The sequence below is a fragment of the Benincasa hispida genome, chromosome 9 (genome assembly GCF_009727055.1).
Source record: "Benincasa hispida cultivar B227 chromosome 9, ASM972705v1, whole genome shotgun sequence".
Lineage (NCBI taxonomy): Eukaryota > Viridiplantae > Streptophyta > Magnoliopsida > Cucurbitales > Cucurbitaceae > Benincasa > Benincasa hispida.
This window is the reverse complement of record NC_052357.1, coordinates 90,279,599-90,292,298: the sequence shown is the minus strand read 5'-3', so window position 1 is coordinate 90,292,298 and position 12,700 is coordinate 90,279,599. Positions and strand designations below refer to the sequence as shown.

General features: G+C 34.6%; 1 protein-coding gene across 1 annotated transcript; it reads right to left on the bottom strand.

The window, feature by feature from the left end:
- Nucleotides 1–456: 456 nt before the first annotated feature.
- Nucleotides 457–2,177, bottom strand: LOC120087217 (anthocyanidin 3-O-glucosyltransferase 2-like). The gene has a single exon (XM_039044130.1). It carries the CDS (start codon nt 2,058–2,060, stop codon nt 648–650), a length of 1,413 nt encoding a protein of 470 aa, XP_038900058.1. The 5' UTR covers nt 2,061–2,177; the 3' UTR covers nt 457–647.
- Nucleotides 2,178–12,700: the final 10,523 nt, after the last annotated feature.

Below are 12,700 nucleotides of genomic sequence, written 5' to 3'. Positions count from 1 at the left end.
CCTTTTCCTTTGTTTCCATCAACTTTGACTATTTTTTTGTTTACCATTTAGTTAAATAAAATTAGGTTCAATAATGTTTAATAAGTATGATTAACTAGAAAAATTAATGAAATGAAAAGAATAGAGAATGATTATAACCTTGAAGGATTCGATGATAGATTGTAACCTTGAAAAATCAAAAGTATCAATGGGAGAAGAAGATCTAAGCATTAGGATAGAGGAAGAGGAAGAAAGAGAGACAAATAATGAAGCAGCAGTGGTAGGAGTAGAAAATGAAGCAATGAAGAGGGAGAAGCTGACGAGATAGAAGGCAATAAACAGAGATAAATGGTTATCGGTTGCCGTTACAAGAAGAATATGTGGAAGACGGATGCAGTATCAGAAGAATATGTGAAAAATTAATAAAATGTATAAAAAATTATAGTAATAATGATATCAAGTAGTGATTCTCACATAAATTTCAAATGTAATTGGATCGATTGTCCTTCAATGGAATTGTATTATTTTATTACAATCTTGAGAGCGAGTCTCACATATCATATGATTATAAATACAAGTATAACTTAATAGAATGGGACTCAAACTTCTAGATAACCATTCGTTTATTACCTAACTTAAGTTTATAATTTAAAATGAAAGAAGGAAAATCAGTGGGTATTAATATTATGGACCACACGATTAATAAAACGATTAAGATCATTAAAAGATGATCCACCCTCCGTTATTGCCTTCTTACTTTCCGCACTCTTAACCTTCATCGCCTTCTTAATATCCTCCGAACCTTCCATTAACTTTCTAATCCCCGCCTCAATCTTCTCCGACGTCAACCTTGCCGCCGCTGCCGCCTCCTCCTCCGCCATCATACTGTAATCCAACGAAACCACCACCGCTACTCCTAGCTCCACCGCCATCTCAAATGCATTCAACTGTTGCTCCGCGTACATCGGCCACGTCGCCACCGCCACCCCATTCCACAAACTCTCCAGCACAGAATTCCACCCACAGTGCGATACAAACCCTCCCGTCGCCGGATGTTCCAATATCTCCGCCTGTGGAGCCCACCCCATCACTTTTCCGATTCCGGCCATCCGATCAACGAACCCCTCTGGAAGAACGCTCTCCGGCGGATCCTGCCGTATGGACCAGACGAATCGTAGTCCGGTTCGCTCTAAGGCATCTGCGATCTCTTTGGTTTGAGATTCATTGAAGCTCCCCATTGATCCGAAACAGAGCAACACCACCGACGACGGCGGCTGCTCGTCTAACCACTTCAAAATCGCCTCCCGCTCGGTTTCTTCGATTTGGGGATTTTTTTTCTTCAGATTTAAAATGGGTCCGATAGCGTACAACGGCGGAAGGTTCTGATTGGCGAACCAGGTAATGGGACCGGATTCGAGCTCGGAAAATGTGTTGACCAGAAACCCACTTGCTTCTCTGAACTTGCGAGTGAGATAGTGTGCCCATTCCGTCGTTTCTCTATCGATAAACATAGTGGAGATTATTTTCCTCGGAATCGGATTTTTGAAACCCGGGACGGTGAATTCTGTTGCAGAGTTGAGCAATTGGTCCATGTCGTGATTGAATTCGCCGTCGTATAGTTCTTGGAGATGGAAGAGGAGGGCGAGGAAGGAAGCGCTGGAAGTGTAGAAGACGAACGTGGGAACGGAAAATTGGTTGGCTACATCCACCATGGGTATGCAGAACATGTCGACGACAAAGCCAGCGAGCGTAGGGGAGTCCGGTACGGCGGTGAGATTGGCAACGGCGTCGGCGACATTTTGTTTCTGGGATTCGACGAGGGGCTTGAGGATGGTGGTTTTTTTGGTGTCGTCGGGGATGGGCTGCTCCGGGAGATTGATGAATCGGAGGCGATCGGTGGTGGAGGAGGAACAGAGAGATTGGATTAGAGCGGCGGATCTGGTGGGGAAGGGGACTTTGAAGATGAGAATGGTGATTGAGAGAAAAGGATGTCGATTTACGAGGAGGTTGGCGAGTTGGACGGCGGAGGTGAGGTGGCCGATGATCGGCGTGGGGATGAAGATCAGCTCCGCTTTCTTCATTTCAGTACGTAAGACCACAGTGTAGAACTGTAGAGTTGGGGAAGAAGACGGGTTTAATTTATGGCAATTTATAAAATAAAAAAATGGTCCTTATTATTTTATTCTTTTAAATGGTTTAATCTATGTTTTTTTTTTCTTTTGAAATAATGAATAATCAACTAACAAAGAGGGTTTAAAAAGGTTGGTCTTAGTTTTACGAAATTTTGATGAAAATATTGTAGATTTAGATGGATATTTATTGAAAAATTATAAGAAAAAATTATTTATTAAATTTGTAAATAAACCTTTTATTAAATCAGTCCACATGTATTTATATTATGTTTTTGTTGAATTTTCTAAGTGGAAAATTGACTCACATCTAGATGCCAATTTTTTTGAAATATTTAAATATGGTTAGGAATATCGACACGAAAATTTAATCCTATTAAATAGAAAACAAAGGTCTTATTTGGTAGCCATTTGATATTTTATTTTTTGTTTATAAAAATTAAACTAGACACTACTTTCACATCAAAATTGCTTCTTTTAGTATCTACATTTCATCGGTGGTTTAAAAAACCAAGCCCAAATTTGAAAACTAAAAAAAATATCCTTTTAAAAACTTGGTTTTATTTTTTAAATTTGGCTAAGAATTCAATAATTGTATTTAATAAAGATGTAAAATGTTGTAAGCAATGGAGAACAAATAGAATCAATTTTCAAAAATCAATGACGAAAAACTAAATGGTTATCAAATGGAGCATGTTTGTGCTGTTTGACGAAAAATTATTGTAAGCTTTGTTTGTGCTGTTTGTTAAAAAAAGAAAAAACAAAACAAAACTTCCTAGATTAAATCTAAAATAACAACAATTAAATATGTTTACTTTTTGTTCAACACTGTCTAGAATGCTGACTAGATTAAATATAAAATAATGTTGAGTTTTCATCCCACTCTTGACTATGTAATAGCTATTGATAAGTTTATGAAAGGATAATAGTCAAGACTATTATAATTGAAATATTTGTAACGAAGTATTTTCTTTTTCATAATTTAATGGGATATAGATGATGTCATTGCTTTGCTGTCCTTTTGGATAAAGAATTAAGAAAAAAAATAATTTCTAGGTTTTGGATATAGTTTTTATTCCGTCCATAGGTTTCAAAATGTAACACATTTAGTTTTTAAGTTTTGAATTTAGTTTCAATATAGTTCTTAAATTTCAAAATATTATAATTTTATCCTTGACATTTAAGTTTTGCTTCAATTTGGTTCATATCTTTCAAGATTTACACTTTTAAACTCATTTATTCACTGAATATTCCTTTTCTGTCTTTAGTATTAATTTATATTAATAAATGTAAAATCATTAAAAGAATTATAATAAATTAAGTTTCACTTTTAAAATTGAATTCAAAATTTCACTTCATAATTATTTCTAATTAGTTAATAGAGATTGACATCAATATTGAAAGTTAGTATTTTAATGAAAAATTGAGGTTAAAAATGTAAAACCTTGAAACCTAAGGACCAAATTAAAACGAAGTCTAAATCTCAAGGGTAAAATTTTAACATTTTGAAATTTAGGGATTAAGTTGAAACAAAACTGAAAACTTAAGAACCAAATGTATAACATTTAAAAAGTTAGGGACCAAATAGAAATTACACCCAAAATCTAGGGACCAAAAAGATATTTTATAATATAATTAAATATTGTGATTTGTCATGAGCTTAAACTTTGGAGGATGAAATTATTTTGCATTTTTAATATTTGATTAATAATTTCTTGACGTGAGTGCCAATTTGATTTCTAGTTGTAGTTTTCAATCTTCTAGAGATCATTTCAAACTTGGATTTCTAAGAATAATTGAAACTAAATATCAATTTATATATGTAAGTTTCAGAAGAAGTGGTATGAACTTAAATTTGTATCAATTTAAACTTTAAATTAATAATTATATCAATTTAAACATTAAACTTTCATAAATATATCAATTTATACATTTTTTCAGATTTAGTTTGAAAAATATTATTCAAAACATTTAATTTTTTTTCCTTCAGACTTATAAATTGTTATAAGTGAATTGATCTAGAACTAACGTTTATTAGAATTATATTTTTAATCGTCAATGTATAAATTATGATATGTATGTAGATGCTTACCAATGTTGATTTAATAAAATTGACAATTATAATATGAATGGATATTTTTCATAAATTTTAATTGAATGTCTAAATTGTTTCGTGTAAATTAGAGATGTAAATTGATAAAATTATAAGTCTCATATGATGTTTATCTAAATAAAATATTATATAGGATTTAAATTGATACACTTACCAGAGTTCAGAATTTGAATTGATAAAATTATTAGTTTAGAGTTTAAATTGATACAATCCAAAGTTCAAGATTTAAAGTGATATGATTATTAATTTAGGATTTGTATTGACACAACCCTGGAAAATTCAGGGATATAAATACATATTTGCCCTACTTTTTATTTGCATATAACAATTGTATACATGAATAGTTGGTTTTGAAAAAAAATTGGTATAAATTTTATTTTATTTCATTAAAAGTATAAGTAAACTTTTCAATCACATAAGAGTTTGGGCAAATTTTAAAGTCATTCAATAAATTTTGATGAATTCATAAATATACATTTTATTTAAATTTCATAACAACAACTAGAAAATAAATACAAAGGTTTAATTTTCTTTATATTAATTATCTTATGTATCTAAAGTCCAAACACAAATATTTAACTTAAACATAACATAAAATTGATCTACATCAAATGGACCATTAAAGGTGTTATTTTAAATATGGTGATTTCTCAAGAGCTCCATTGGATGTAACAAACCCCTTCAAATTGTATTTGATTAAATTCAAATATTAGAGATATTCTCTCATTTCCATTAGAATTGACTATTGGACTCGAAATGCTTGGATTCGGTGATGCTCCCAAACCGATCGTTATTGTTTTATAATTGAAAGAATACCTATTTCATAGATGTTTTAGAATGGAATAACAAAAGAAAGGCTAAATTATAAGAAAATTTCTCATGTGTTACAAAAATATCCTTATACTTTCTAAAAAATTACAAAATTATCTTTTTTCAAGGGATGTTGCAAAATAATCTTGACTATTATAAAATTTTCAAAAGTATTGTTAGAGTAAAAATCACTGAGGGTGTGTTTGGTCCATAATTGGGAGTGGAAATTGTGAACTCTATTCCTTGTTTGACCTAAGAAGTTTGTGGGTCCCTATTGAGGAGGAATTGTTCTACTGATATGCGTTAATTGTCATGCGTTGATGGTCATGCGATGATCATGTGTTAATATGAAGAATATCCATTATGCATTAATCATGTATGTGATAACCATGCATTCCTGTCACAAGTTTTCTTGTTCTCTCGCCAAGTGTAACGAGATCACAAGTTTCTTGGGATGATCCGAGGTTGAACACGGGGACTTACAACTAAACGATGATTGAAAAGTAATGCATTTGAGGTGGGAAAAAATAAAAAGAAAGAATCTGATTAACTATGCACTACTCCTACTCTTAGTTAAACAGACTGAACAATTGAAGTTTGACTATGATAATTGGTAGAGATGCGGCAACTGTTAACGCATAATAAGATGCATGGAGAAATAGAGTTGTGAAGGAGATGTCCTTAAGTTTGGTCGGAAGGGTAATCTCAACTCGCCATACTAACGCATCGCACACCTCTCGGTGGTCAGCCACTATAATGCATGGTTGCGTTGAGCATAAGGTTATTCCTATCTCTAGGAACACTACTTACTTTGCTTAATGAGTTTCACTACTTACCCTCTCGGACAGTTGGTTATATCTACTCTACTCATAGACAAGCATTGTGATGGCCTTGCACTAAATAAACGGGATTGATTCACTATACTCGCGCAACGCACACCTCTCGGTGGTTTGCTACAAGTGTCATATCTCTATGTCACATGATTGAATATGCGATAACTCTTGCAATCCACACTTAACTCATTGCGGTGGAAGAAAAAGATGATAAAGTAGAAGAAGATGATGAAAATGATGTTGAAGGAATTAAAAAGATGCATTGATTACAAAATGTATTAACGTCTTAAGCCAAAATGTAATACAATACAGAGGTGAGAAGAGAGGTGGAAGGCAAGATGTAGGCAATCTCTTGCTTCCATCAGATGTGTGTCAAGGTTGCCGGTGGTGCAATGGATGGGCGGTGGAGTAGTCTCTCTTGAGCTCTATCTCCGGCGAAGCTTCAGTCGTCAATTGAAGGAAGTTGTGGAAATGAAGAACTCTCAAAGAATTTTTGCTTATGCTCTCGTCTGTGATCCCAAGAATTTGCCGAAGGCAGAGTCCCGGATGCTTGAATTTGGATTCCAAGGCTCTATTTATAAAGCTCAAACGTCGACAACTTTGGTAATCTCACTCTGAACCATCGCCATTCTTGCTGCGGTAGGTGAAATGCCATCATAATCTTGATAGGATATACCAGCATGCAACAGAAGCAAACAAAATCAATAAGTACTCTAATTATATTTAATTGAGTTCTAAAGCATGCTATTTCAGAAAATCAAAAGTGGGTTTCAAGATGAACATACCTTTGATGAATACTTTCAATTCCAAGTTGTTCTTCACTCCAATTCAGCTCCAAATCGATAGTGAACCACCAAGAGATCTTCTCTACTATTCTCAGTCTTGAATTTGAATGGTGGAACTCAGATTTGAGTGAATTTGTGATGAAAATATCATGGGTTTGAGAGAAGAAGATCAAGTTTGAAAATCAGATTTCTAGCCCGAAAATCATCATTTTCTTTAAAAAAAAATTGAGGCTTTTATTAATTCTCAGCATGCAAGCATTTCCAATCTGATTAATGGCCAGCAACTACTTTGAGAAATCAAGTGCAAGTAGGTGGGAAAATTGTGTCATTTTACATGGGACACACCTCATGCTTGAGAAAAGTGGGAAAACCCACTTTCTTAATCAATTTTCAATTTTCCAATTTTTCTAATTTTTAATTAATTCAAAATTAATTTAAAATCAAAACCTAAATTTCAATTTCTGAAATTGAAAAAAATGGAAAATTAATTTTTGATTTAAACATATTTAATTAATTAATTTAATTTAATATCAAATATTAAATTAATCACACACAAAATTTTAAACATGAATTTTATTCATGTAATTAATATTTAAATCAACATTTAAATATCATAAACACTCCAATTTTGTTTAATTTCAATAAATTAAACATTAATTATATCAAATATAATTATACAGACCCTAATTTGAAATTGAATTTATTCAAATTCAAACCCTAATTTCAATTTGAACATTTTCAAATTAAAATTCAATTTGAACAATTCATATTGATATTGTTCCAAATTCATTCAATATAATAATTCAAGGTGTTCATGTTTTACAAGCTAGTAAAGGGACCTTATGGACCTACAGATTATGAGCTCCAAGGATTAAGATTAATTGGCTAAAACTCTTTAGATCGAATTAATAAGTTATTTGGTAACTATCATGTCATACCATTATAGCTCGATAGTTGCACTTTCCTCACTGTAGATATATTTGTGTCCACATGATTTAACCATAACCAATAAGTGGACCTTTCACAGGTTGTTTGTAATAACGGTTGGGTCTATATGATGTTTTACCGCTGATATTACATCTTCTTCCTTAAGTTCCTACTGATCCTCTAATGAACAATTTGGTTTATGATCCAATCACTAAACCGAATCCCACTTGGGCTAGTGAAAGGGTGGGGCCCTTTGTTCAAGACCTGGATTCAATACTTAAGAGTACAACCTTTCTCCCATCCCTAAATTGGATAGACGTGAATTCCGCCTTACACCCTATGTCCCCAGCTATCTACCCGGTCTTACCCCTGAAATGGGAGGCTTATTGAGCCAACCCTCACCCATACAAATTTAAGGATAATCCCGAGTAAACAGGAATTCATAGTTAGCTTAGGATTAAGATTGGGCTACCTAGTGTAGGAAATCGAACTCAAGATTTTCATGAGCAGCGGAAAAGATCATTCCAAATTACAATCATGTATGAACATTACAATTACAGTCGAACACAAAACATACAGTTATGCAATCAATACATAAATTACAATATGAACAATCAAATGAATAAGGATAAATGCTACAAACGTTTGTAGACTCGTCTCCATGCTCCTTGCTCATGAACGCTTGAACACAGCAACCTTGAACACTCGAACAACACCACCGCAACACTGCACGAACACTTCACCCTCGCCCTCAGCGATCGCCTCGGTCACAAACTCCCCAGCAACATGAACGGCCTCCACAAAACCTCGACGGTATCGAGTTAAGTATGACACCACTAAGAAGGTTACCTTGGTATTCTCAGTATGAAAATCCAGAGGGTGGGCTCTATGTGGACTTGGTATGAGGCAGAGAAGAAGGAATGAATAATCATGTACACGATTGGGCAAATGGGAGAAGTAAGGAACCTATTGCATAGGTTGATGCCCAATCGTTTAGCTAAAGCTAAGCGATCGTTTAGCTCATCATTTAGCTTAGTGTCTGTCGCCTATAAAACACTACACGATTATTTACTTCGCTCAAGATGTTGCTTAGTAAATCTGTATTACTTGACAACTTCCGTGAGTTTCTTTTTGCGAGAGAGAAATCTCAAAACAATTTTTCAACCTTTTGTAAAAACTTACTAAATTAGGGAAAAAAATTTCCTTTTATCTCATGGTTACCATGAACCACCAATAACCTCCCATTAAATTGGTTATTAAAGAAAAAAATTAATTATCCAATAATTAATATTATTATAAATATAAATGATAACCAACTTATCATATTATATTTATAACATATAGTTTTAATATTTCATCTCATGAAGCATATAAATCATAGTTCTTTTTCTATTCCATGGTACTTAATGTAAATCTTATTTACTTCAATCCTCCACTAGATGTATCTCATACATCATACCGATTATATCATATATAATCAAAATACCTCTTGTCAATTTGAACATTTCAAATCAGCACCAAGAATTGATCCTCAACTGAATCCATTGAGCTGAACCTGTAGCTCAAAGTTCCAACGGTACGTGAATAACTGACTAAACTCTTTATCACAGGATCCACCATCCATTAACTACCAGGCACTCCACTAAAGATCGACAGCTGAACTCTCCTTACCATAGATATATTATGTATCCATCTTAACCAATCAGCAGTGCGACAACCCTTCACCGATCGCTCGTAAGTACAACTGGGCCAATAACCGTTATGCCCTTGTAGTTACATCAAACTCCTTAAGTACCACTAATCCCTCTAATGAACATAAGTCATAGTTCTACTATGTTCAAGCCCCGGAACCAGCTCTTAAGGGAGCCATCTCTCTATTTATCCCTGCTTTGGGAAAGGAGTGAATTCCATCTTGTGGATTGAGTTCCTAGCTCCCAAATCAAACAAGTCTCCAAAAAGGTAAGCATGTTGAGTTGCAATCTAGCCACTCTCACCCATACTAATCAAAGTACCACCCTCAAAGGCTGGAGTTTCCAAGATACTCAGGATTGAGGTCGTGTCACCTATGGTCGTTTAGGTGAGATGTAAGTCTCTAGTATTAATGATATTATATATAGAGTCTAGTCATCTCGTGGTCCAGGTCTTATACAAACTCTTTGTATAGGACACCCCCACTCGAACGTCTCTACATGAATGGTCAGGATCTACCATCTATAGTAGTTTACAACACTTGCAAACCTCTACAAAGTGGGTCGTATCCATAGTGTCACTAGGATCAGGTATCCCACCTTAATCCTTATACTACAAACTTATTTAGGTTATCACTTAAAGCATGATCCACTTGTATATCACATATATATGTTTAAGTTCATATAAGATAACCAAGGAGCATTATTTATTGGATATGAGTAAATGCCATAATTAAATAACACTTATTTTATTCATCAAACAATGTGTATCTTTACAAAACAACGAGACTCCGGGAGAACTAGGACACCAATCCCAACATCTAGGTCATCTAAGTGAAATAGTCAGTCTTAAATAGTAAACAGCGCCACAAAGTAAGAGTGACTTATTTCTTGGTCTGATCTTATGTAAACTCATTGCATAGGGCACTCCCACTACTTATGTCAATACATGAACGAATCAGGATTACTTCGTTTGTAGCACCTTTACAACAACGTGTGACCGCTACAGAGTAAGCCACTTTCAATAGTGTTGCCAGAATAAGACATCCAACCTTATTCATATACTATAGACCATTTTGGCTATTTACTTAAACTTGATCCATCTCTATGTCTCTACGTAAAGTTCAAGTATTCATGTAATAATCATGGATCTTATTTTATTAGATTTTAGACTGTATGAATGCAATTTAAAGATTCAATAACAACTTTATTGAAGAAATATTGAATAACATCTTTATTGATAATAGAATGTTTTTAACTTTACAAACTGCGAGTTTTAGGACACACAACCCAACAATACTCCCACTTGGACTGAAACTCCAGTGGATCAATATTTGCAAATATATACAATGTTGAGTTACACTAAAAGAATAAACATAACAAATATAGTAAACTAGGGCATCAGATACCCATAAAATCTCCCACTTGCCTTAGTTACAAATATCTTGTAGACCTAGTCCTACTAGGTGACCCTCGAACACTTTAGCTGAGAGAGCCTTCGTAAATGGATTAGCTAAGTTGTCTTGTGAGGCTATCTGCGTGATGATCACGTCTCCTCTGTGTACATTCTCCCTGATGAGATGGTACTTCCTCTCGATGCGCTTTCCTCGTTTATAGCTTCAAGGTTCTTTTGAATTTGCAACTGCTCTACTGTTATCACAATAGAGAGTGACTGGCAGGTGCATATTTGGAACTATTTCCAAATTCGTTAGGAACTTTCTGAGCCATACTGCTTCTTTCGCCGCTTCACTTGTAGCTACATACTCAACTTCCATTGTGAAGTCAGCAATACAACTTTGCTTAATACTTCTCCACACTACTACTCCTCCATTCAGTGTGAATACTGACCCTGAAGTTGATTTCCTCAAATCTATATCGGTCTAGAAGTCATAATCAGTGTATCCAGTAAGGATCAGATCCTTAGCACCATACATGAGTACATAATTTCGGAGATATTTGAGAATGTTCTTAACGGCAGTCCAATGATCATATCCAGGATTGGACTGAAATCTGCTGACTATTCATCTGCATAGCATATAGTGGGACGAGAACACAACATTGCATACATTAAACTCCCTACTGCTGATGCATATGGAATTCGTTTCATATCTTCAACCTCTTACGGCGTCTTAGGACTCTTTTCCTTAGACAGATAAATTCCATGTCTGAAAGGCGACGTTCCTTTCTTGGAATTTTGTATTTTATATCTAGACAACATCTTGTCTATATAAGATGCTTGAGATAATGTTAAAGTTCTGTTCTTGCGATTCCGAACTATTTTGATCCCAAGAACATACTGTGCTTCTCCCAAATCTTTCATTTGAAATTGTGTAGCCAGCCATCTCTTAACGTCATCTAGAAATTCTACTTCCTTTCCAATAAGCAGAATATCATCAACACACAACACCAGAAAAGCGATAGTTTTGTCAACGATTTTCTTGTAAACATAAGGTTCATCAACATTTTGTTCAAAGCTGTAAGATTTGATCGCAGTATCAAATTTCATATTCCAGGATCTAGATGCTTGTTTCAACCCATAAATGGATCGATTAAGGCTGCAAACCTTTTGCTCTCGATCCTGTTCAACGAACCCTTTTGGTTGATAAAATGCAGCAATGGACAAAGGTGTTCTTATTGACTTTATCATGGCAACCAGAGAGAAGGTTTCTTCATAGCCTACTCCTTCTCTTTGGGTAAACCCTTTTACCACAAGTCTTACTTTGTAGGTCTGTACCTTACCAGCTTGTTCTCGTTTTCTCTTGTAGATCCATTTGCAACCGATGGATTTTACCTCTTCAGATTGATCTACAAGATTTCAGACACAATTGAAATACATAGATTCCATTTCAAGGTCCATGGCTTTAATCCATTGGTCTTTATCCACACCATTTATTGCTTGTTTGAAAGTCAATGGATCCTCTAAGCCATCATCTGGTATAATAACTTAAGTTTTAGTTAAACTCATGTACCGATCAGGATGTTGCACAACCCTCCCACTATGACGAGGCATTCTCAATTCTTGAGAAGGATGTAAAGTACCAGTTTCATCAACAACTCTTGTTGATGGACTTGCTTTGTCAACAACTCTTGTTGATGCGTTTTTCGTTTCTCTGAACATTTCTTCTATTACTGGCTTAATGCAAGGTTGATGATTCTTCATGTGGTCCTCTTCCAAGAAAGTTGCATTTGTCGACACAAACACTTTATCTTCCTGAGGATCGTAAAAGTTATTGTTTGTAGAAAAAGAGAGAGGAAAAATGCACTAAACTTTTGTTATGCGTTAATCTCCATGCGTCGACGATCATGCGTTGGACTAGAAAATACGCATTTAAGCACGTATGCGATAATCATGTGTTCCTGTCACAAGTTTTCTTGCTTTCTCTCCAAGTATAACGAGAATGCAAGTTTCTCGAGATGATCCAAGGTCGAACACGGA

Coding starts and splice junctions, on each gene's coding strand:
- LOC120087217 (XM_039044130.1), bottom strand. CDS start 2,060: ATGAAGAAAGCGGAGCTGATCTTCATCCCCACGCCGATCATCGGCCAC.